At 29.6% G+C, this 21825-nt stretch overlaps 1 protein-coding gene and 2 long non-coding RNA genes across 6 annotated transcripts in view; 2 read left to right on the forward strand and 1 right to left on the reverse strand.

The window, feature by feature from the left end:
- Positions 1–4331: 4331 nt before the first annotated feature.
- Positions 4332–21825, reverse strand: part of LOC100207093 (zinc finger protein 474) — a 28343-nt gene continuing 10849 nt past the window's right edge. For 3 of the 4 annotated variants that reach the window (XM_065816538.1, XM_065816541.1, XM_065816540.1), the window contains exon 2: positions 4332–6196. In XM_065816538.1, coding sequence (XP_065672610.1) covers positions 4546–6196 — 1651 coding nt within the window. In that variant the 3' untranslated portion in view covers positions 4332–4545. Of the gene's footprint in view, positions 6197–19514; positions 19656–21825 lie in introns of those variants that run through there. The other variant, XM_065816539.1, reaches the window with a different exon arrangement.
- LOC136090272 (uncharacterized) lies at positions 13563–14493 on the forward strand. Its single transcript, XR_010643302.1, has 2 exons — positions 13563–14201; positions 14338–14493. It is a non-coding gene; the product is annotated as an uncharacterized LOC136090272 (long non-coding RNA).
- Positions 15481–21825, forward strand: part of LOC136090273 (uncharacterized) — a 6791-nt gene continuing 446 nt past the window's right edge. The window contains exons 1-3 of the long non-coding RNA XR_010643303.1: positions 15481–16500; positions 16543–20153; positions 21391–21825. The exon at positions 21391–21825 is cut by the window's right edge and continues 446 nt beyond it. This is a non-coding gene — a long non-coding RNA (uncharacterized LOC136090273). The remainder of the gene's footprint in view (positions 16501–16542; positions 20154–21390) is intronic.

Raw genomic sequence — 21825 nt, forward strand, 5'->3', positions numbered from 1 at the left:
CTTTTCTCGATAGTAAATCACGTAATATGCTTTACTTTAGTCTTGTACATAGTCAGCTTTTGTACGCAAATATTGTATGGGCCAGCACCCATAAAACCAAATTGCTAAAATTGCAAAGTCTGCAAAACCATGCATGCAAAGCAATTAATTATTTAAATAGGTTAGTAAACCCGGCCCCAATGATGAAAAGCATGATGGGTCTAGATATTGAGAAACTTAACACATTACAGACATTAATTTTTATGTATAACTATAAAAACAATCTTCTACCAAGCGTTTTTTCAGATAACTTCCTGATTTCATTTTCTGAAAAATATAATCTGCGTTCAAATACCAGGAACGACTATTAACTAGAAAAATTAAATCACAGCAGCAAGTTTTCTAATTACAAACCGTGGTCCATCAATATGGAATCGTTTCCAAAATAAAAATATTAAAGACCTAAAAAGCATTTCATCGTTTAAACAACAAACTAAAATGCATCTCCTTAATTCCTGACATAGATATTATAGTTTACAATATTTGTTTTCAGATTTTTTTGTATTTTTTCTTTTTATTTATTTTTTATTTTTTTCTTCTTCTGTGTTTTAATATTTTTTTTTTTTTTTTTTTTTTTTTTCAATTTTTTACACAAAAAAAAAAAAAAAAAAAAAAGAGTTTTGCTTTATTAAATTTTTTATTTTACTTTAAAAATTAAAGCGTTTTTTTTTATTTTGATTTTAATGAGTGACTAAAGGGGCTCTATGAAAAGGTTGTGATGATAAACGCATCATCCTTACCTTCTTTCAGTCCCTGACTGATTATAATGTATATATATTATAAATTAAAAAGATTAAAAACGTTTTTCGTAAAGGTTTTTTATTTTTACGATGTTATTTATTTTATATGAAAAATTGTAATATTGTTTAATCAGCGAAATAAAAAATAAATAATAATAATAAAATAATACTTGTTTTTGTTTTATATTAATAATGCTTTTGTTTTATATAGTATTAATATTGTGTGAGAGCAAATTATTTACTTGCGTTTAAATTAGAACGCACCCGCTGACAGCTTCCTTTCACATTAAATTAAATTGACTGTTTTATTAATTTTAAATATCGATGGTTTAAAACGCAAAACACTTTTTATATTTTTTAATCAAATTGTTTCAAGAAAACAGGCTTTCAGAGTTTGAGATCCTCATTAAGTAGCCGTGGCACAGTGGTAGCGCACTAGCCTCAGAAACAGAGGTTCCGTAGTTCCGAAGTTCGAGCCCCGTCTCGGGGCGCATATTTACATACTCCACAAGGCGATAGCACACATGCGTAAAAATCAAAATGCAAGACCGGAATTTTTTTTTTTTAATAATGATAGACTGCCTGCCCCAACCAAACCCTCAGTCGATGTAGCAGCACTCCCTTGCGGGTCAGGCTATTTGTCAGTCGATGTAGCAGCACTCCCTTTCGAGTCAGGCTCAAATTTAAAAATATGTTTCTTTATAAAAAAGTACGAAAAATGGAACAAATGACTCGAAAGGGAGTGCTGCTACATCGACTGACAAATAGCCTGACCCGCAAGGGAGTGCTGCTACATCGACTGACAAATAGCCTGACCCGCAAGGGAGTGCTGCTACATCGACTGAGGGTTTGGTTGGGGCAGGCAGTCTATCATTATTAAAAAAAAAAAATTCCGGTCTTGCATTTTGATTTTTACGCATGTGTGCTATCGCCTTGTGGAGTATGTAAATATGCTCTCGGGGCGAATTTCGCGACATCGGTCAAGAAGGAGGCGAAAACTTCATATTAAATGCTCTTCCACGGTGCTCCGTGATAAGACCGTAAGGACGTCTAGGGGCATCTAAAAAAAAAAATTAAATTAATAATCTGTAATATATTAATATTGAGCCGTTACTTATTCGTGCGTGTTTGATCAACCCAAGTCAATGACAAGAAAGATCACAGCTCTTCTTTTATAAGAATATGTGAACAAAAGTCTATGCAAACATCTAACTTATGTAAAATTTAAGTTACGTAATATTAAAATTTATATCAAGTTTTATAGTTTTACTTTCACTCTTGAGTCTTTAATAAAAAGAAGGGGGGACGTTTATTAATTTTAGGAAATTTTTCCCACTCACCCCAAACTTATTAAATTAATAAGCCCTTTCCCATTTTTTTTTAACAAAAATTTACGACTATACACGATGAAGTCATTGAACATTAATCGTTAACTCATAACAAAGATTTTAAAGAATTTGATTTTCTACCACCTACGAAAAAATATTAAAATATAACAACTATATAAAGAATAAGTTTAGAAATGGTCGGTGTAGGAAAATACTGCACCCGGTTAACCGGGTGCAGTATTTTTCCACATATTTTTAGTTCTACTTTCACATGTTTTTTAAACTTTTTATACCAATTGTAATTAATCAACACATTTCAAGCAGGTATTCTAAATATTTTACTTATGTAAAAATTGTAAAATATATTTGGCTATTGTAATATTTTTAAAAGGCAAATTATTAATAAATAAAAAATTATCTAGACGGCTACTAATATCCGAACGAAGTATTATAAACTTTTTATATATCTTTAGACAATATGTACACTTTTTCTCTATATATTTATAATTCTTCTTCCACTGCTTACTTAAAAATATAAAGTAGGAAATAAGTATAGAAATGGTTGGTTTGGAATAGACTTACCAAGTCTAGACAGCAAGTTATAAATTGTTTAAAAAGATCAGTATAATTGTAAAAAAAAATTTTTATTTATTATTTATTTTTTATAATATTTATGGCCAAAATGTAAAGAAGTAGCATTATCCAAAAAGTGCTTTTATGTTTTAAACGATTGCAAAAAAATTTAATTTACTAAAAGTTTCGCTATCGTCTGTAAATTGCACAAAATTAAATTTATTTAAAAAGTAGAAGTAGGAGATGGCCGCTCTTTTGCGCAGTAATTTTCATAATAGCTATTTAGATTTTTGGTTTAATTTTTAAATAACAGGCCCGTAGCAAGCTTTTTTTGTTGTTTGAGGTTTTCTTCAGACATGGAGCATACTCTAAACATTTATAAGTTTATGTTTATGTCAAAAAGGAACATTTGTAAAAAATTAAGGTGACCGGAGCCTGGAAACAAATAAAGCCCTAAACTCTTTGCCGCCTGCCCTTTACGTAAGAGCAACGAGTTTATAAAATTTTTTTTTAACTAAATTTATATTCACCGACAAACTTCAAATTTCAAGCAATATTCTTTAAGTCTTCGATTTTGATGACCTTGCAAAGTTTACAGTCCCCTCAAACTGAGGGGGTTCAAACTTTATATTGTGATAATTTTCGAACACTAAAGGATTATTGTATGAAATTTTAAATTTGTTTTTAAATAGTTATTTAGTTATATATAATAATAAAAATTTTTTTATAAACTCATTGCTTTCACGTTAAGGCAAAGGGTTTTGGACTTTATTTGTTCCCACGCTCCGGTCATCTCAATTTTTTTTGCAAATGTTCCTTATTTGACATCAACATAAACTTATAATGCCTCATATTATAAAAATAATATAACGCATTAACAAAAATGAGGAATAATAACAATTTAATTAAAAAAAAGCGTTTAATGATTTTTTGAATAGTTTCATTATTCTTTTAAATAATTTATTTTCTAAAATCGTATATTTTTAAAATAAAAGTGAATTGAAAGCTGAAAAATCTAAACTTGTTATTCTTTTTGTTTAAATTGAACCTTGTGTTGAGAGTACTTATTCAGAAGCTGTTGAGGTGGTGCAGATTGTTATGAAAGCATGATACAAAACGTCCAGGGTTGTCGACTGTTATTTGAAAGAGTTGACAAAAATCTTTCTTCAACTATGTAACATTATGTATTTATGATTATCAAAAATTTAAATTATTAAAATTATGAGCTTTACAAGCAACTTGAATAATCGGGTTTTTGCTTCTTCGCATTATGATGCGGAGAAACGAAAACCCGTTTTTATGAAAAAGTTTTTTTTATAATTTTTTTAAATAATAATTTATTCTTTTTAATTTTGATATTTACATTAAATTTTTGCTGCAAGGCTTACCATGTCTTTCTATCTTAAAAATTATTCGAGTATTTCGAAATAAATGTCGAATATTAAATAGTCAAAAAATAAGGCAAATATATTCGAATATCAAGTAATCGAATATTCAAACTGGTTCGTCTACTAACGGTTATAACTGAGGTGTAATTCTGAGGCGTTTAACGTAATATTAACTATGCAGAAAAATTATAGATAATATAAATTAATAGGAAATTTATAAAGAAAAAGGTAAAGAAAAGTATTAGAGAAAAAAATAAGATCTGTTTTTTTTCCCTATTTATAGTTTTTATTTCTAAATAAATATTCTGGTAAAAAAACCTGTAAACATTTTTTTCAAATTTTCGACATTTATGGAAATTAGGTGTAAAATTCTGTGTATAACTTTCCCGCCAATCTATTTAAATAACAATTCAAACAGTTTGTTTTGTTCTAATAACTCCTTTTTGGATCTAACAATATTCCATTAATTTTCTATTATCAGTTGTTGAGATCACTTTCATATTTTGAAGGTAATATACTTTCAAGCCTTCCATTTGTGATGACACCATCGTTTTTTACCGGGCTTTTGACAACGCTATCGTTTTTACGAAATAACTCGTCGGCAATTTCCTTACATTTTTCACGACAAGATTTCTCGTGTATTAAAATAGAGCTTTGGCCGAACTTAAGGTTACAGTAAACACATAGCTTAAGACCAATTCTTTTCAAATCTTTGCTGACTAGCTCAGATTTTATTTCGTCTTCGTTAGCTTTTAAACTGTTTGTATTTTTTAGAAAAAACTCAGAACTTGATTCTAAAGTACTGGGTTTGTCACGACCTTTTGGTAAATGTAGGTCTAAATCGTTTACATCTTGTGAATGACCGAATGGAATAATATCAAAATTTTTATTAGCTTTTGTTCTCTTTTTAAGTTTCTCATCTTCTTGCCTTGCTAATTCAAATTTTTTCAAACACTGTTTTTCGTGAATAGGTAACGACCTGCTTCCATATAGTTGTGTACAGATGCGACACTCTTGAAAACCTGGATTAATTTGCGGTGGATTTGCTGGTACTTCTATATCCACACTTGTTTTATTCATTGGTATTATTTTGCTAAGGTTACTGGTGCTAGAAGATTTTAGGGTGGAGTTCACTAAGTTATGATTGAATACTGTTTGTTTACTGGTTTCAATAGCAGAAAAACGGCGTTCATCATTATCTATCTTTTTTATTGGCTTTGATGGAGAAATTGGTTTTACATTTGACTTAAGTCTTATATCTGCCAAAGATTTACTTTTTTTTCTATAAGTGGAAACGACTCCGGCATCTAATTGAAAAGTGCGTGTTTTGATACATTGTTTCTGATGAATGTCTATAGAATGAGTACTATATTGTTTTCCGCAAATAAAACATTCGACGTACTGAGGGGGCTTTTTTTCTGTGTCTTCATAGCTAAGTTTTCGGTTTCCAGTGGACAGATAGTTAGTTAAAAAATCTTTTTGCTCTGAGTTGCTTTTAAATAAATTAGCCGAAGAATGCGATTTTTGTTTATTTAAAGATAAGCTTCCGACTCTTAATTTTAAAAGATCAGATGCAGATTCTGCTCTAGAAATATCAGATTTTAAATCTTTAGCAATGTACGAGGTTGATCGAGATTTTTTGAGATTGCTACTTGATATAATATTTGCTATTGCTTTTGATTTTTTTAATTCAGAAGAATCTTTTAGAAGATCTTTTTTAGAATTAGAAAGTCTTCCTGGCGTAGCTATAGAGTTTAACAATCCGCTCTCCCAACTCTTTTTGCAGTTTTTTTCGTGAATCGATTTTAAATAAATAGGGATATCTGTTCCACAGATGTAACATCGGTGAGCTTTTTTATCGTTTCCTTCATTACTTGAGGATCCTGATGAATGATTAGAAAAACTGGAAGAATCATTGTTCGTTAGAAACGTTAAGCTGTCTGAAGTATCGTCAGTATTTTGGCGGGTATATTGCACTTGAGTTGTTTGTATGCTCTGTAAACAAGTTTTTTCATGTGCAGATAATTCAGCACGAAGAAAACTTTCCCCGCAAATAAAACAATTTGAAGTCATTGTTCTTTTTTTGTTGGTATCTTCGTTTAGATTATTTTTACGATCACTCTGGTTTCTAAAAACAAATTATAGTAATTTGATTAAGTAAACTCAAACAGCTATAACAAGTATTAAGAATATTCAAAACACCAAATTTTGTTTTATGTGTGTGCGCACACGGTAATTTAAATATTTTTAAATCAGTAAGGAAAAAAAAAAGGCGTGAAATAAAAATGAAAAACTTTGCTAAGATGTGTAAGAAAAAATGAAGGTTGTTTAGGACATTAATGTAGTTTACATTAGACTGAATGGTTATATAAGAAACAGACTATACAAAACTAAGTTTGGAAATAAATTTTATGGTGATGATTATCTGATTATTACTTGCGTATCTACAGGGTTGAGTAGGGGTGTGTTCTAAAAGGAATTAAATTTAAATATGTGTTTACTTGATACTTGTTGGTCTCATTTAAATCTTTCTCAGTGGAATTTCAGTAGGCCTATATAGACATTTTGAGCGGACCACTGTAGTTGTGCTCATCGGTTACTTCGTGGACCATTAGCCGCCAAATGTGGCTAGCCGATAACTAGCCACTATTAACATGTTGGAAAGTTATCGACTTATTATTTATAGTGGCTGCCACTAATTGTCTACTAAGTAACCGATAAGTAAAACTCCAATGAACCGCTGAAAAATAACTATGTAGGTTCTCTGCAAATCCACTAAAACAATGTTTGCTGAGTTGTTTTAAGTATTGTTTTAATACATTGTAAGACATTTGCGTGTTCTGACCAAAACTTACAAGATTTTCAGTAATCTTTTTATTTAAAATCTTTATTAACTTTTAAACTTTGAAAGTTTTAATAAAAGTTATATGTAGTATAATACATGAGTTTGGGAGAAAAAAAAATGAAAGCAACATAAGTAAACAAAGTAATAACAACATGCCATAAAAGACGTAACGTAAGTAAAAAAAAAACAAACGTTAGTATAAATAAAAACTGTAAATAAAGAACAAATGTAATAATAAACCAAAAAAAAAGAAGAAAAATTTTAGGGATGGGAATGCGTTTATTGTTGGGGCAATATGATTATTTAGCTTTTAATTGTTTGTAATTGCCTTTTTATGTTGCAATTTTAGCATAATATTGTAAGTTGTTTATTCGAAACACTATTAATGCTCTTAAAGAAATTTGTAATCAGTAAAAATAAGAGATCGTCCATATAGTACGTACGCTTGGAGGGGGAGAGGAGGTCTGCAAATGGCGTATATGAGATGGGGGGCAGGGAGTCAATTATAAAATTAAGGAGACACTAAATTAAAGAAATATCATAAAATATTAGGTAGGTAGGGTAATAGCGTAGAAATAAAAAGTGTATAAAATGCGGGGGAAGGAGGTGAGGAGAGGGTCGAAATAAAAGCATACGTACTTTATGGACGACCCCTAAGCAGAAAATTAACAAGTAAAAGTTAAAAGATCACTTTTTTAATTCCGTTCCAACACCGATAAAAAAAAAAAAAAAAAATCAGAAAATAAAGTCTTCTTTCACTAAAAGTTATTTAAAATCAGTTTAAATAAATTTCATTTATCACCATGATCGATTGAAATTTTGACGATTTTAAATTGAGTTTTCTCAAAAACCACTTAATCAATTGTAACTCTCCTTTCATAACAAATCAATATTTGACATCAGATTTATAAGTGACTGAATGCTTGAAAAAACGACTTCTTCCTCTAATTAAAAAACACAAACAAGCGACCTTATTTTGGCCAGATCTGACATCAATTCACCATTCCAAAAATGTAATGCAGTAGCATAAGAAAAATAAGAGTCAATTTTGTTCCAAAGGATGCTGACCCACCAAACTGTCCTTACTGACCCACCAAACTGTCCTTACTGACCCACCAAACTGTCCTTACTGACCCACCAAACTGTCCTTACTAACCCACCAAACTGTACTTACTAACCCACCAAACTGTCCTTACTAACCCACCAAACTGTCCTTACTGACCCACCAAACTGTCCTTACTAACCCACCAAACTGTCCTTACTAACCCACCAAACTGTCCTTACTAACCCACCAAACTGTCCTTACTAACCCACCAAACTGTCCTTACTAACCCACCAAACTGTCCTTACTAACCCACCAAACTGTCCTTACTAACCCACCAAACTGTCCTTACTAACCCACCAAACTATCCTTACTAACCCACCAAACTGTCCTTACTAACCCACCAAACTGTCCTTACTGAACAATTGTGAAGAAAATATTGAATAATATAAAATACAATAAAATTAATTTTTTTGTTTTTGTTAAAAAACTTTATTTTATTTGATAAGAAATCTTCATTAATAAAAGTTTATATATATATATATATATATATATATATATATATATATAATATATATATATATATATATATATATATATATATATATATAAAACAAAAAAAGTTTAAATATATAAAAAGCAAAAAAAGTTAATATATATAAACAAACAAAGGCTTTTAACATTATCTTTTAAATTCTAAAAATTTATTTATTACGAAAGATTAACTCTTTAATTATTTTTTTTTTCTAGATGTAAATATGATTAGAAATGGAAAAAAAAAAACGGATAGAAGTCGTGTAGTAAGAGAAATGGTGAGAGCTGCTGTTAAGAAGGTTTTAAAGTAAAGACCACTGAATGTTGTAGCACGCAGGCTTAGCATTAATTGAGTGATTATAAAAAGATATTGTCGTAAAATGATACTCAATTCACACGAGTCTTATATTAAGTAATAATAATAAACAAGTTTTTAAAACAAAACAATGTTAAAAACTTATCAAGTTATTTATTACTGGCATTAAATGATCTACGATCTTTTACTTAAATCAAAACGTTAATTGGCATATAAACTTGTTGTCAAAATAGAGTTGCCCATTCTGAATCAAAAGAAAAATTGAAAGCGTTGATAGGTTGGAGGGTTTTATAAACGAACAACAAGAATTTTCTCTACTGAAGCAACTCCTTTTGCTTTTAAATGACACACTTGAAAATGTTTCAAAATCCAACAAAGATTTTACCAAAAAAGAAAATACTTTGTTAAATATTTAAACTGTGTTTATAAATCTCCAGTTTAATTACTAATGGACAGCAATGAAATTAAACGTTAAAAGTAATCAACCGAACACAAGCACGGCTGTTTCACTCAATATAAAAACGAGCGTGACGTCATGAGTTTATCAAAAAAAAAAGTATTTCCGCATAAAAGTATAAAAATTCACAAACTTTAAATTAATAGTAACTCTTTTATATAAATGCTTTCATCTTGCAATTAAAAAAATATAAAAGATCTATCTTTCCTTGTTAAATAAATATTTATATTAATTGGTATAAAAATAAATATTGCCAAAATATTTTTAATAATTTAGAACCACTTCTCATCCTAGAGAATTTTTTACAAAAAGACTGTTTTTAAAGCATTTATATTTTTTAATTGATCGTTTTTAAATGCAAAACGTAACTTTTTTGATTGATGACGTAAATTAATGAAATTTCAACCTTTTATGCAAATGAAAACAAAAAAATTATTTTACGTGCCTTCAGCTATGTTATGAAATATGTTTTCAAAAATGTCATGTTTTACAACTAATCTTGTTAGTTTTAGGCGTACATTTGTGTTGACGTTTTTTTGCGATGACGTAACCTTTATGCGTTACGTCCCAAACTATTTATTAACGAATATTCTCCAAACAACTGTTTCGGCGAGTCAATTTTTGAAGTATAAAAGTAAACAAAGTTACGCGGAATTTTTCTCTTTGGATTATCAAACTAATATCAGATAAGTTGTTAAATCAACTTTTATCTAGTGCATATATTTGTTAATTAATATTATTTTATTTGTTTTTATTATATTTATTAATAAGTCAATATTATTTTGATAACAATGTATTCAACTGAGAGGGAAATTCTAAAACAACATATTGGATGGAAAAATGGTTGGGAAGATAGGTGTAACTTTCCTTTTGTTAAGCGATTAATTAGGACAGATAAGATCAGTAACAATGTCATTTCCATTTTAATGAAAATCTTTAAAATAAGAGGTGATTTATTTAGTTTTATGAGTTTTCTTTTGCCAATTGATTTTGATATGCCTAGTAATGACGAGTTTGATAAAATGTGCCTAAAGTTAACACGCCAAAAAAAGAAATATAAAAAAAATTTTAAAGCTATAAAAAACGAAGAATTTTTAAAAATGCAACTGTTAGAAGCTCCACCCAAAAAAAAAAAATCAGCAGACGCAGATGACTTTTTCACTTTAAATAACAGTCATGAACTACTGAATCAAATTGATCAATTAACTTCTGAAAATAAAACAAATATGGAGCAAATAGAAAAATTTAAAATGCAAGTATTTAAGTTCACTGTGTCACGAAATGACTTTTAATTCGAAGCTCTTGTCCCAAGAAAACCCTTTGGAGGTTTGAGAGTACACATGTGTAGAATTACACTAGAGTTGGTTTTGAAATCTTTCATCATCGTCCGAGAAAGAAAAATCAGTTTAAAGTTTTTAATTTTATGCTTATTTAATAAGGTCAATAAACTAAGAGTTTTTTTTTCTTTCTCAAAAAAACTGTCTATTTTGGTTATTTGTTTTACAAATAGTACATACAAAATATTTTAGCAAAAAAATAATTAACTAAAAAATTCCGGGAAAAACCTGCAAACAGTTTAGAAACCGTTTTAAAAGAACAAAGTGTGCATCATTTTTCAAAATGCCTAACCAAGCAAAAACTCATGAAGACAATAGGAAAACTGTCTGTTTTCTCTGTATGAACAAAGCTAACAGGCAGCTGACTGATTTTATGATTAAACGCAGTCAAGAAATTTTGGGCCAAAGAATCAACTTTGAAGACCAAAGAGTACCAATTGGAATCTGTGAAAACTGTCGAGTAAGTCTCAGAAGAAAAGGTGAAGGGAGAGATGTCCAACTTCCTTTCTTGCCAGACTATCAAAACATAAAGATCCGTCCTGCAACAAGAGAATCAGCATGTGATTGCTTGATTTGTAGTGTGGGAAAAGCAAAATTCAGAAGCCCTCAGATAAGTGGAGCAACAAACACTGCCAGTCAGCTTATAGAACAGCCAATTGTTGAGAAAAGATGTTCAGCATGCTTTTCATTGATAGGAAGAGGCATCCCTCATGTCTGTACTAAAGCAATGCTACGACAGAACTTACTCGAAGTTGCAGAAAAGGACAAAAAAGCAGCAGAAAGAGTGGCTGTTTCTGTAATTGCAAACAAAGTTCCTTCCCCCCATGTCATTGTCCGTCTCAATCAAGGAGTAGGAAGACCCTTTCCAGTAACTCCAGGTAAAAACTGTACTTTTTAAACAAAAAAAACTTTTGTCAAAGGGCATAGCAATAAAATATACACTATGAATTTCGGAAATGATACAATGGGAACTTTCTGTGATTTTTTGCAGGTCCATCGCGACAAAGAGAATTATTTCCTTCATCTACACCCACCTTGACTGCACAACATCTAGTACAAGTTCAAAACCAGATTGGTCTTTCAAATAGAGGAATGAATATGCTTGCTTCAACTCTAAACAAAGTAGTTCCACAGCGTGTTGTGGAGAAAAATTTCAGAGAAAAGTTTGAATCTCTTGGAAAGCAACTTTCTGACCTCTTTGTCGCCTCAGAAATTACTGATACATCCAAAAGCACTAGCCAAGAGTCTAAAAATTTATTGGTGTACTGCAATGACATGGAGGCATTAAGAAACACTGTTGCTGAAGTCAGAGGCCCTCAGTCAGACCAGCTTGTTAAGGTGGGGATAGATGGTGGAGGCGGGTTCGTGAAAGTTTCTTTTGGTATTATGAGCTTAGAAACATCAGATACTTCTCCTCCATCAAAGAAACCTCTCTTTAAAAATTTCAAAGACTCAGGAGTGAAGCGTCAACTTTAGGTGGCTATTGCAGAAAATGTCTTTGAAAACTATGACAATGTCAAACAAATCCTGGATAAACTGTGTTTAGAGAGAATGTCTTTTGTTGTCATGCGATATGAAGCTTGCTAACATAATTTGTGGCTTGCAATTTCACTCTAGTGCACACCCTTGCACCTGGTGTGACATTGAGTCAAAGAATCTTCATCACAGTGGTGAGCTTCGAACATTTGGCTCCATTCGTTCTGATTTTGAAGGCTTCCAAGCAGCCGGTGCCCAAACAGAAAAGGCAAGGGACTTTCAAAATGTTGTTCACCAGCCAATAATAAAACTTTCTGATGATACTCTTGTCCTAGATTTTATTCCTCCTATGGAACTTTACCTTCTTATTGGTGTTGTGAACCACCTCTTTAAGAACCTCTGTCAGGTTTGGCAAAATGCAGATGAGTGGCCAAAGATGATCAACATTCAACAACAACCTTTTCATGGAGAACAATTTGCTGGCAATGAGTGTAGAAAGCTTTTGAGAAATGTTGACTCACTTCAACAACTTGCAGAGAAGCATACTTGCTTTTTGGCATTTCCATTTATTGAAACCCTCAGAACATTTGATGCTGTTGTTCATGCCTGCTTTGGGAATACACTCCAACAGAACTACTGTGAGCTTATTGAAGAGTTTAAAGCTTCCTATCTCAACCTTCCAAACACAAGTGTTACCCCCAAAGCACATGCTGTTTTCTTCCATGTGACACAGTTTATTGATCGCCACAACCACTCTCTGGGCATCTTTTCTGAGCAAGCCACAGAGTCACTTCACCACAACTTCAGTCTTCATTGGCAACGTTTCAAGAGGCCAGCCATCCATCGGGATTATCCCAGGAATCTTCGAAACTGTTTGATCGAGTATAACAGTAAACATTTATTTTGATTTCTATTTGTGGAAGAGACATTTAGAGTTATTAATTACATATGCTATGTAAGAGTTTAATAAAGGCTTGCTTCTTAATCAATTGAGTAGAATAATTTTGTATAAGTATCTAGAATCATTAATGTTTTTCACAGCTTGAATTTCAAAGCTGAAAGTAGAAAACTGTTTGTCTTTCAAGAATAGTTTGTATGTATTTTTTTGGTTTTGCTTTGTTTAGAGTTGCAAACACATTATATGTTGAAGAAATTTATATGTTATAATAGAGAACAAGATTTTTTTAAAGAAATTATTTTTTTGTAAAATTTTCATTCTGAGCAATAAAATTAAAAACTTTAAACTGATTTTTCTTTCTCGAACGATGATGAAAGATTTCAAAACCAACTCTAGTGTTATTCTACACATGTGTACTCTCAAACCTCCAAAGGGTTTTCTCGGGACAAGAGGTTCGAATTAAAAGTCATTTCGTGACACTGTGAGTTGGAAGCTGAAATTACAGATTTAAATTCTAAAAATAGGGCTCTCAACACACATTGTAACTCATTAAGTTCTCAATTAGAGACTATGAGTATTAAGCTAATTACTGAGCTTCATCAATATATAAATTTATTTGCTATTGAGTTTCATGCTTGCTTTCCAAATGAAAGTATCGCACGAAAAATGCATGAACTTATTTTTAATGTGCCACTATTTGTAAAATTCCATAAAACTATTGGGTTGCTAAGTGAAGAGGAGGGAGAGTGTTTGCATAATAGCATAAATAAGGAATTAAGACAGTTGCATTCAGTAAGAAATCAGGAGCAGAAGCTGCATCTTGTTTTAAAACGCTTTGAATTGCACAGCAAAGCTGATAGGAAGCTTCAAGCCTCTAAGGTGAGCAAGTGTGTTGTGTGTTCTGAGCGTGGCGAAAATTCATTTTATAGACAAGGTCTTTGTCTTGTTTGTGGTCATCAAATTTAGTTTAAATATTTAAAAAATTAAAAACAACAACAAAAAAAACTATTTACAAGTAAGATAAATTATATGAGATCTTTAATTTATATATAAGATAATTTTATTCTGTTCTAATATTTGTGTAATGTTAGTTTAAAATATTATTTTTTAATATATTGATTTTATATATTAGGTAGGTGCCCATTCTGTTCCTATCTTCAGAAGTTATTTATACCTATGCAATACCTTCGCTCAGGTTAAAGAATGGAATACTAGTCTTGCATCAAATGTATGTAAAAATCTAGCTTTTATATATTAACTTGTGATCAGAGCAACTGGTATGTTGGTTGGGTATGATCTTGTATGTTTGTGTATTTAATTTAAAAAATGTATTGTCCTTCATTATATGTAACATTTTTTTATAGATATGTTACATATCCATTCGATGTTTATCACCAGAAGTTAGTTCTACCTTTGCAGTACCTCTGCTCTACATACCTCCTCGCTGGTTAAAGAATGGAATATAAATCTCATATCAAGTTGGTGTAAAAATTTAGTTCAATAAATTAAGAATTTGTAAACGTTATCAAAATTTTGATTGGAGCAATTGTTTTTCTGGTTTAGCATGAGTATGAATCTGATATCAATTGGATGTACAAAGATAGTTTACTACTTAAAGAACCTATCAGTAAACCAACTGATTATAAAACAGTTTTTAATGGGAACAAAAACAAGTTTTCAAAAGATTTCAATTAGGTATTTGTATATTCAAACACTTTATTTACTGAGAAAAGAGACTATAGATTCAAGTGCTATAAAATAATTCTACTACCAAAAGCGAGGTTAATTCAAAAACTTAAACTCAAATTTGGTCATGAATTATTTTATTAGACTTGGTGAGTGTTTATTTATTAACAACTTAACACCATATTATTAGAACTTTATGCACAGAAAAAAATAAATGCTTAAGCTTTAAATGTTTTGACTAAATATTCCAAAATCGAAATCTGGCTTTATTTTGCAATGCAATGAATTAATTGGCTTAGGAAAATAAGTTTCTAAAACAAGAACTCCTAGGTTTAAAAATGTACTCTTTTAACAGCTAATCCCCCTTTTAACTACATTTTTCATAACTTTGCGAAAAGTGCGGTTTGCTTTCAGACCTCAATAAAGTCTGTTTTAGCTATCCTTAAACAATTAAGGTTTTTTTGTTTTTATAATGGTCAAACAATGGGTATATTTGAGAAAAACTATCAGAAATAAATTTTTCTGATTTTTTTTTGATAAAAAGTAACATCAAATTACTTGAATTCAGCCAACTTCATCATTTGTAGCGTTTTTTTTAAACTTAAAGAAGTTTTTTTTACTAATGCATTAAATGTCGTAAGATGAAACATTTCATTGGTGTTTTTATTCTTTTTACAAAACAAAATTATCTTTATTATTTTAAAAGTTATAGAAGTTTTAGTAACACCCCTTAAGTAAATATTTTATATATTTTACGGGGGTGGGGGCGGTGGGGAGTAAGGGTGTTACACCCCCCCCCCCCCCTTTTCGTTTTGAGGACCTTTTTTTTTTTATAGATATTTTTTAATGGTCGGTACTTTTTGAGGATTGCCCCCCCTCCCCTCATTTTATTCGTAGAATTGCCTCTGAATGCCATAATTGATTTAAATTATTCTTTTGATTAAAATCAAATTTTGCTGCTATATTATTTATTTATATGTTTTAAAATAATTTTAGATTTTTCAGTATCATATAACTCATACACTCATTTCAGCTAAATCATTTGCAGCATTTATATATAGCAGTACTAAAATTGTACTGCCTCACAATTAACGGCAACGGTGTTACGTTTGTATGGATACATTGATCTTTTACAAAGATCGTTGTAAAGTTAACATATTGAGTAAAACAGGGTAGAATACAATACATAACATATTTACTCTTTCGTTCTATTAAATAAACCTTTTGTAAATGCTTTTCGATCGCGATATATAAAGTAGGATGACATATAATCTGCAATAGGAAAAAAATTCAGGAGTTCTGGAGTCCTCCTGGATACAAAAAACAAGGAAGAAATGTTTGTGGTTTTCAAATCAGATGTCATTTTGAGACTCCGCTATACGGAGATTCAAAAATTGCGAGACCTAATGGTAGAAGCTGCTCTATTAAAAAACTATTTAATAACCTTTTTATAAATACTTTTGAGCAAGTTCTAGAGAATCTTTTTCTCAATATAATCATATCATATTCGTTCTGAACATGATGTCAGCATATAAAATGATAACAAAAAATAAATATTTGTATAAATTTAGTAAATTTTTTTGATAAGTTAAAAATTTAAAAGCCAAAAATTTAATTTGGCCGCTTATACTTTTTTCTTATTTCGAAAAATGGGCATTAAGATCTTGAAAGTGAAATTTATTAACTATTATTAAAATCTATTATTATTTTGTGAACTTAAAACGTATCCTTGTATGATGCATCTTAACATAATTAAAAGCTAGTATCATAACTGGCTTTTATTTATGTTGAAAATAGTATACATACTAAAAAAAAAAGATTTTTACCTTAGGGTAAGATATGTAATATACCCTTAGTAACGTATAAAATTATAGCTTACTAAGTGTATATCAGATATTTACAATACAAATTTCTACCATTTTTTCTAGTGTGTATTAACCTAAATTTTTAACACCTCAAATATAATGTTTTTAGAACACCATTTTAGGTCTATGTACCTGGATAAACAACTTCATGTTTTAAGAATTAAACTAAGAAAGAATGCATAACTCGTTCACAATCAAACGAAATGCAATCTAGTACAAAAAATAATAATTTTATTCTATGTCTTTATATCTATTTCACATTTTTTTTTTATATATGTGCTCACTTGTTACTTTTGGATCATAACATATGCATTGTTTTCTATTTGTTAAGTAGTCTTTAACCCAATTTGCTAAATGCCATAGTTTTCAAGTTTAATTAGCAGTTAATCATGGTTTACTGTATCAAAGGCTTTGAACAGATCAATGAAAACTCCTAATGAAAAATAATCGTTCTTTAGAGTGTCAGACATCTTGTCCTAGTAAACGCAGATCGTTTTTAAGATATTAATATCTGTTTTAATAAGTTTTTTAAACGTTTTAAAAACGTTCTGTAATTACTGGGGTTAACTAGCTCGAACTATTTTCTTTACAGCATGTCGTTTTGTCGTACTATTATACATTCTACGCTCAAGTATTTTAGATAAACAAGGCAAGATAGAAATTGGTCTGTTTCTTCTAATATTGGAGTCATCTCCTCCTTTAAAAATAAGTTTAATTCTTTAATAATTTAAATTATCAGAATTTAAAGATTTAAAGAAATAACAATGGTTCAATGACATTAAATACAGATTTTACAACATTGACGCTAATTTTGTTTTTTTATCTTAATAACCTGTGCTTTAATTTTTTTAAAAGACTATTAAAGTAACTCACAGTTTGCTTCTTTTAATATTATTTTCGTCCATTTGAGTATTAAATACTTTTAACATGGGTCGACCTAAAATTCATTCTCGTGTTACTCGTCATTCGATTAAGTCTCATCCTTTTACTGTGACTGTTCCTAAGTGCTCCAAAAATTGTTATTTGTCTAATTTTTTTTTCCTTGAACATCAGTTTTTTGGAATTCGCTTCCTTCATTTTGTTTTCCTGATTCATATAATTTGCAACCTTTTGAGTCGTCTGTCAATCATTATCTTACTTTATAAACTTCATCTTTTCTCTTCCACTAACTTCCAACTCTGATAATGGTTGCTTGCAGCCTTGTTGGAAATGAAAATGTTGAAAACAAAAAAACAAAAAAAAAACTTTTAAATAAGAATTAAAACTTGATGATCTCAGAGGAATTGTTTCAGCTAAGTTTGATCCAATATTAACATGGAAGCTGATAAGTTTCTCAGCAATTGAAGATTTTTCATTCGCTTATTTTTCATTATTCAGAAGTTTTTTTAGCAGAATATTTTTTATACTTTGGTTTTTTCCAATTATTTTTAGTTGTTGCGGATTTTAGAAGGCCTATCCACGGATTTTGAAGGACATCCACGGAGTTAAAAGAGACTTTATGACAAACTTTTTTCAGAAAATGCTCGTTTGTATAATTTGCAGAACTACTTAAGAAATAAATCATATGCACTATTAACTTCTTGCGACTCTAGAATAAGATACCAATCGACGTTATTTTTTAAAAGATTTTTAAATTTTTGTAAAAAATTTTGATCAGTTGCCTGTAGAAGTTTTAGACGGATATCCGCTAATTATTATGCTATTAGAAACTAAGAAAGAGAGAAAATGATCAGAGAGGTCACTTTTGGTTGGTGTTATTATATATTAAAAATGTTTTTCTGCTTCATATTTATTTATTTAAAAATCTTTTTCTGCTTTATTTACTTTTATTAAATTTTAAATGATATTACTCCTCATCAAGGACGTATTGGGACCGTCTTGTAATCGGGAGGGCGATTTTTAGATTTTTTGATTCGGTTGATCTAGACCTAATAAAGTAGGATGGAAGGGGGTTAAGCTTTAACGGTTTGAGAGCAGGTCAGCTCACAAATTATAAAAATTTTTTTTTTTTTTTTGAATATTAATCTTATACTGTCTTAATCTATGTAACTATGAAGCTACGTCATGTGTATTTGTATCCCAACAGTCTAATCTATAGTTTGCACCAACACAACTTTAATAAAATTTTAATAAAATTAATAAAACTTTAATTCCATTTTCACATAACACGATGTGATAAAAATAAAATTTACAAAAAAAAAATTCTGAAGTATCCAAGGTAGTTTTGCCCCTTCCCCAATGGATCTGCTCTTGCCCCTCAAAATGTAACTTAAACATTCACTGTATAAAAAAATGCTACAGTCAATGGTGTCCCAAAAAGATTGTAATATTGATAGTTGCATTAATACTAAACTAATTATCTTTTAATATGGTTACATAAAAAAGTTACATTCTATATCAATTGAATCATTTATTTAAGACACCTGTCAAGTGTGTTTTTTTAAATTTTCGGAAAACTAAAATAAACTTCCTATTCATAATTTCTGCATATAAATTTAAATTTCAAGACAAAATATAAATCATTGAAAAACTTAACAGCTCTTATGTTTTTGCATTGGATAGTGGGACTAAAGTGGGGCATTCATATTCGATAATAATAGAATTTTTGAAAATAATGTCACTTGACGAGTTTCTGGAACAAACAATTTAAATTATGGCAGCAATATAATTAGTAAAAAAGTAGAAACATTGTCCTTATTGGTAGTGATAGTGGTAGTAGTGGTAGTAGTAGTAGTAGCAGCAGCAGCAGCAGCAGTAGTAGTAGTAGTAGTAGTAGTAGTAGTAGTAGTAGTAGTAGTAGTAGTAGTAGTAGTAGTAGTAGTAGTAGTAGTATAGTAGTAGTAGTAGTAGTAGTAGTAGTAGTAGTAGTAGTAGTAGTAGTAGTAGTAGTAGTAGTAGTAGTAGTAGTAGTAGTAGTAGTAGTAGTAGTAGTAGTAGTAGTAGTAGTAGTAGTAGTAGTATTGTAACTTCAGACAAAATTTTGATCATACCGACTCATTGTTTCTTTGATTCGAACACGTGACTGAAACACATCGTAGCAATAAAGCATGATTTATATATTTCTAGCTTTTAATTGAATGTTTATACTCAATTACTATTGACTTAAAGTTTTTGATTGGTACATAAAACTGATTTTTTGTTATTTAAAACCAACTTTGAAAGAACAATTTCGTTGATTATGGGAAAATTAAAGCCACTTTAAATTTTGCGATAAATAAAACTAAGTTCTACAGTTAAATTTTAATTTAATTTCAAGTTAATAACTAACAAAATTAAAACATTATATCACTTTTTCCGATATTTGTCTGTATCAACACTTATGAAGAACATACGATTTGTTCACAATTCACTTAAACGACTGATTTCTTAGTAATTGTATTTAAGAAACTAAAACTTATTTTAAAAAAACAGATGTCTGGCTTTGTAAACCAATAGGGAATAATACACAAACAAATTATTAATGAAAATTTTTATTATGTTTTCTTTTCTTTTTTCTTTTCTTTTGTTTGCAATGTTTTGTAGGTTGTAATCTTGGAACTTTTCTGGTGTTGCGTTATCACGCAAAGATATCAGTATACCCCATCTGCCTAATCTTAGAAGTTCGTTATTATGGAAATTTGACAAAACAGGTAGGTTTCTTGACATTAGAATTGTTTTTTTTTTTAAAAAAAAATGCAATCAATTAGAAAAAAAGTTCACAATTTAAGATTATATATGCTTAAAGGTTAGTACTTAACAATTAAAATTACAAAAAAAGTTTAAAGGATTCCGTTAGATTAAAGTAACTCGAGACTTTTTGCAAACATAAAAGCCACAAAAATCTGATGCACATAAACGCCTTATAATTGCAATTGATAAACTGTATTTAAGACTTTAAGATTATAAAAGTATATTGCTATATAAATAGTAGCATTTTCATGTGATTATTTGTTGAATATATATAAAAAACGAAATATTCTTAAGTCCATTTTCGCTGTTCTTAGAAAAAGGCATTTAATGTTTTTAATTCATCATTGCGTTTGATCTCCTTAATTAAACCAAATTGTTTTTAAAATACTTATAGAATATGTTATTATTTTTCATAATAAAAACAAATAAAAAATAAAAAGTTTAAGTCTATGAGAAACAACAGAAAGACTGAACATAATCTTAATGCTATATAAAATATGACAAAATTCTACAAATTAAATTGCCGCTGCAAAACAAGACCATCCTAAGTTTGTTTTGGCTGTTCTGAGAAAAAGACATTTAAAGTATTACATTTAATCACTGCTTTTGATTTTTTTGATTACATCTACTTGATTTTAGTTATTTATTATATGTATTAAATGTTTTAAACCAACAAATTCAATTTTTCCAAAAATGGACAGCGACGATTTAGATAAATATAAATGGAGGGTATTTTTTTAAACCAATATTTAACATTTTATAGTGTATTTCTTGAAGTTGATTAAACATTTTATAAAGAAATAGAAGAATTAAATGAACAGCTAGAAAACTGACATTCTGAACTAAATATCCAGGAAAAAAAGCTATATAGAATTTTTATAAATTTTTGGAACATATATAGAATAAAAGTCTATAGAAATTCTGATAGAACTTCTATAAAAACTGTAATAATAAATATATAAATGTTGTTATCAAAAACATTTTTTTCTATATAAATATATGTAGAAAAAAGGTCAAATATATAAAGAGAATTTTTGTAAGCGATTTCTATAAAAATTGATAAAATTTCTATTGAAAATCTATTAAATTCTTTAAAAGTTTACAGAGATTTTATAAAACTTTTTTTTCCTGGGTAGCGTCTAGTGAATTGACATTCTGAACTTAAGTTTTTCATTTTTCATTTCATTTTCAATTTAGTTGCCCCAAGAAGTCCTGACGGTTTTATCTCAGAGCACCGCAGAAGAGCATTTGAAAGAAAGTTCACACCTCCTTCCTTACTTATGTTATAAAACTTGCCCAGAGGTAGTATTGAACCTCTAGGACCTCTAGCTTCTGAGACAAGCTAACAACTGCTCTACGGCTGCTAAGTAGCGGCTATTAACATTCTAAATTAATTAACATTCTGAATTTATTTTGATTACCATTAAATTTGCTCCAAAATATATATATATCTAAAAGTTAGCGTTGTTACATGTAAATTTGTGTGCCTTGCTCATAAAGTGTTTTACGTTGTTATACTCAACAGTGTTGGCATTGCGATGTGAAAACTTTTATTTAAATTTCGTTAAGCGCAATATTTCAAGATCGAAATGCGCCATTTTGAACCTAAAGAAATTTAAAGATTATGAATGA

The sequence above is a fragment of the Hydra vulgaris genome, chromosome 13 (genome assembly GCF_038396675.1).
Source record: "Hydra vulgaris chromosome 13, alternate assembly HydraT2T_AEP".
Taxonomy (NCBI): Eukaryota; Metazoa; Cnidaria; class Hydrozoa; order Anthoathecata; family Hydridae; genus Hydra; species Hydra vulgaris.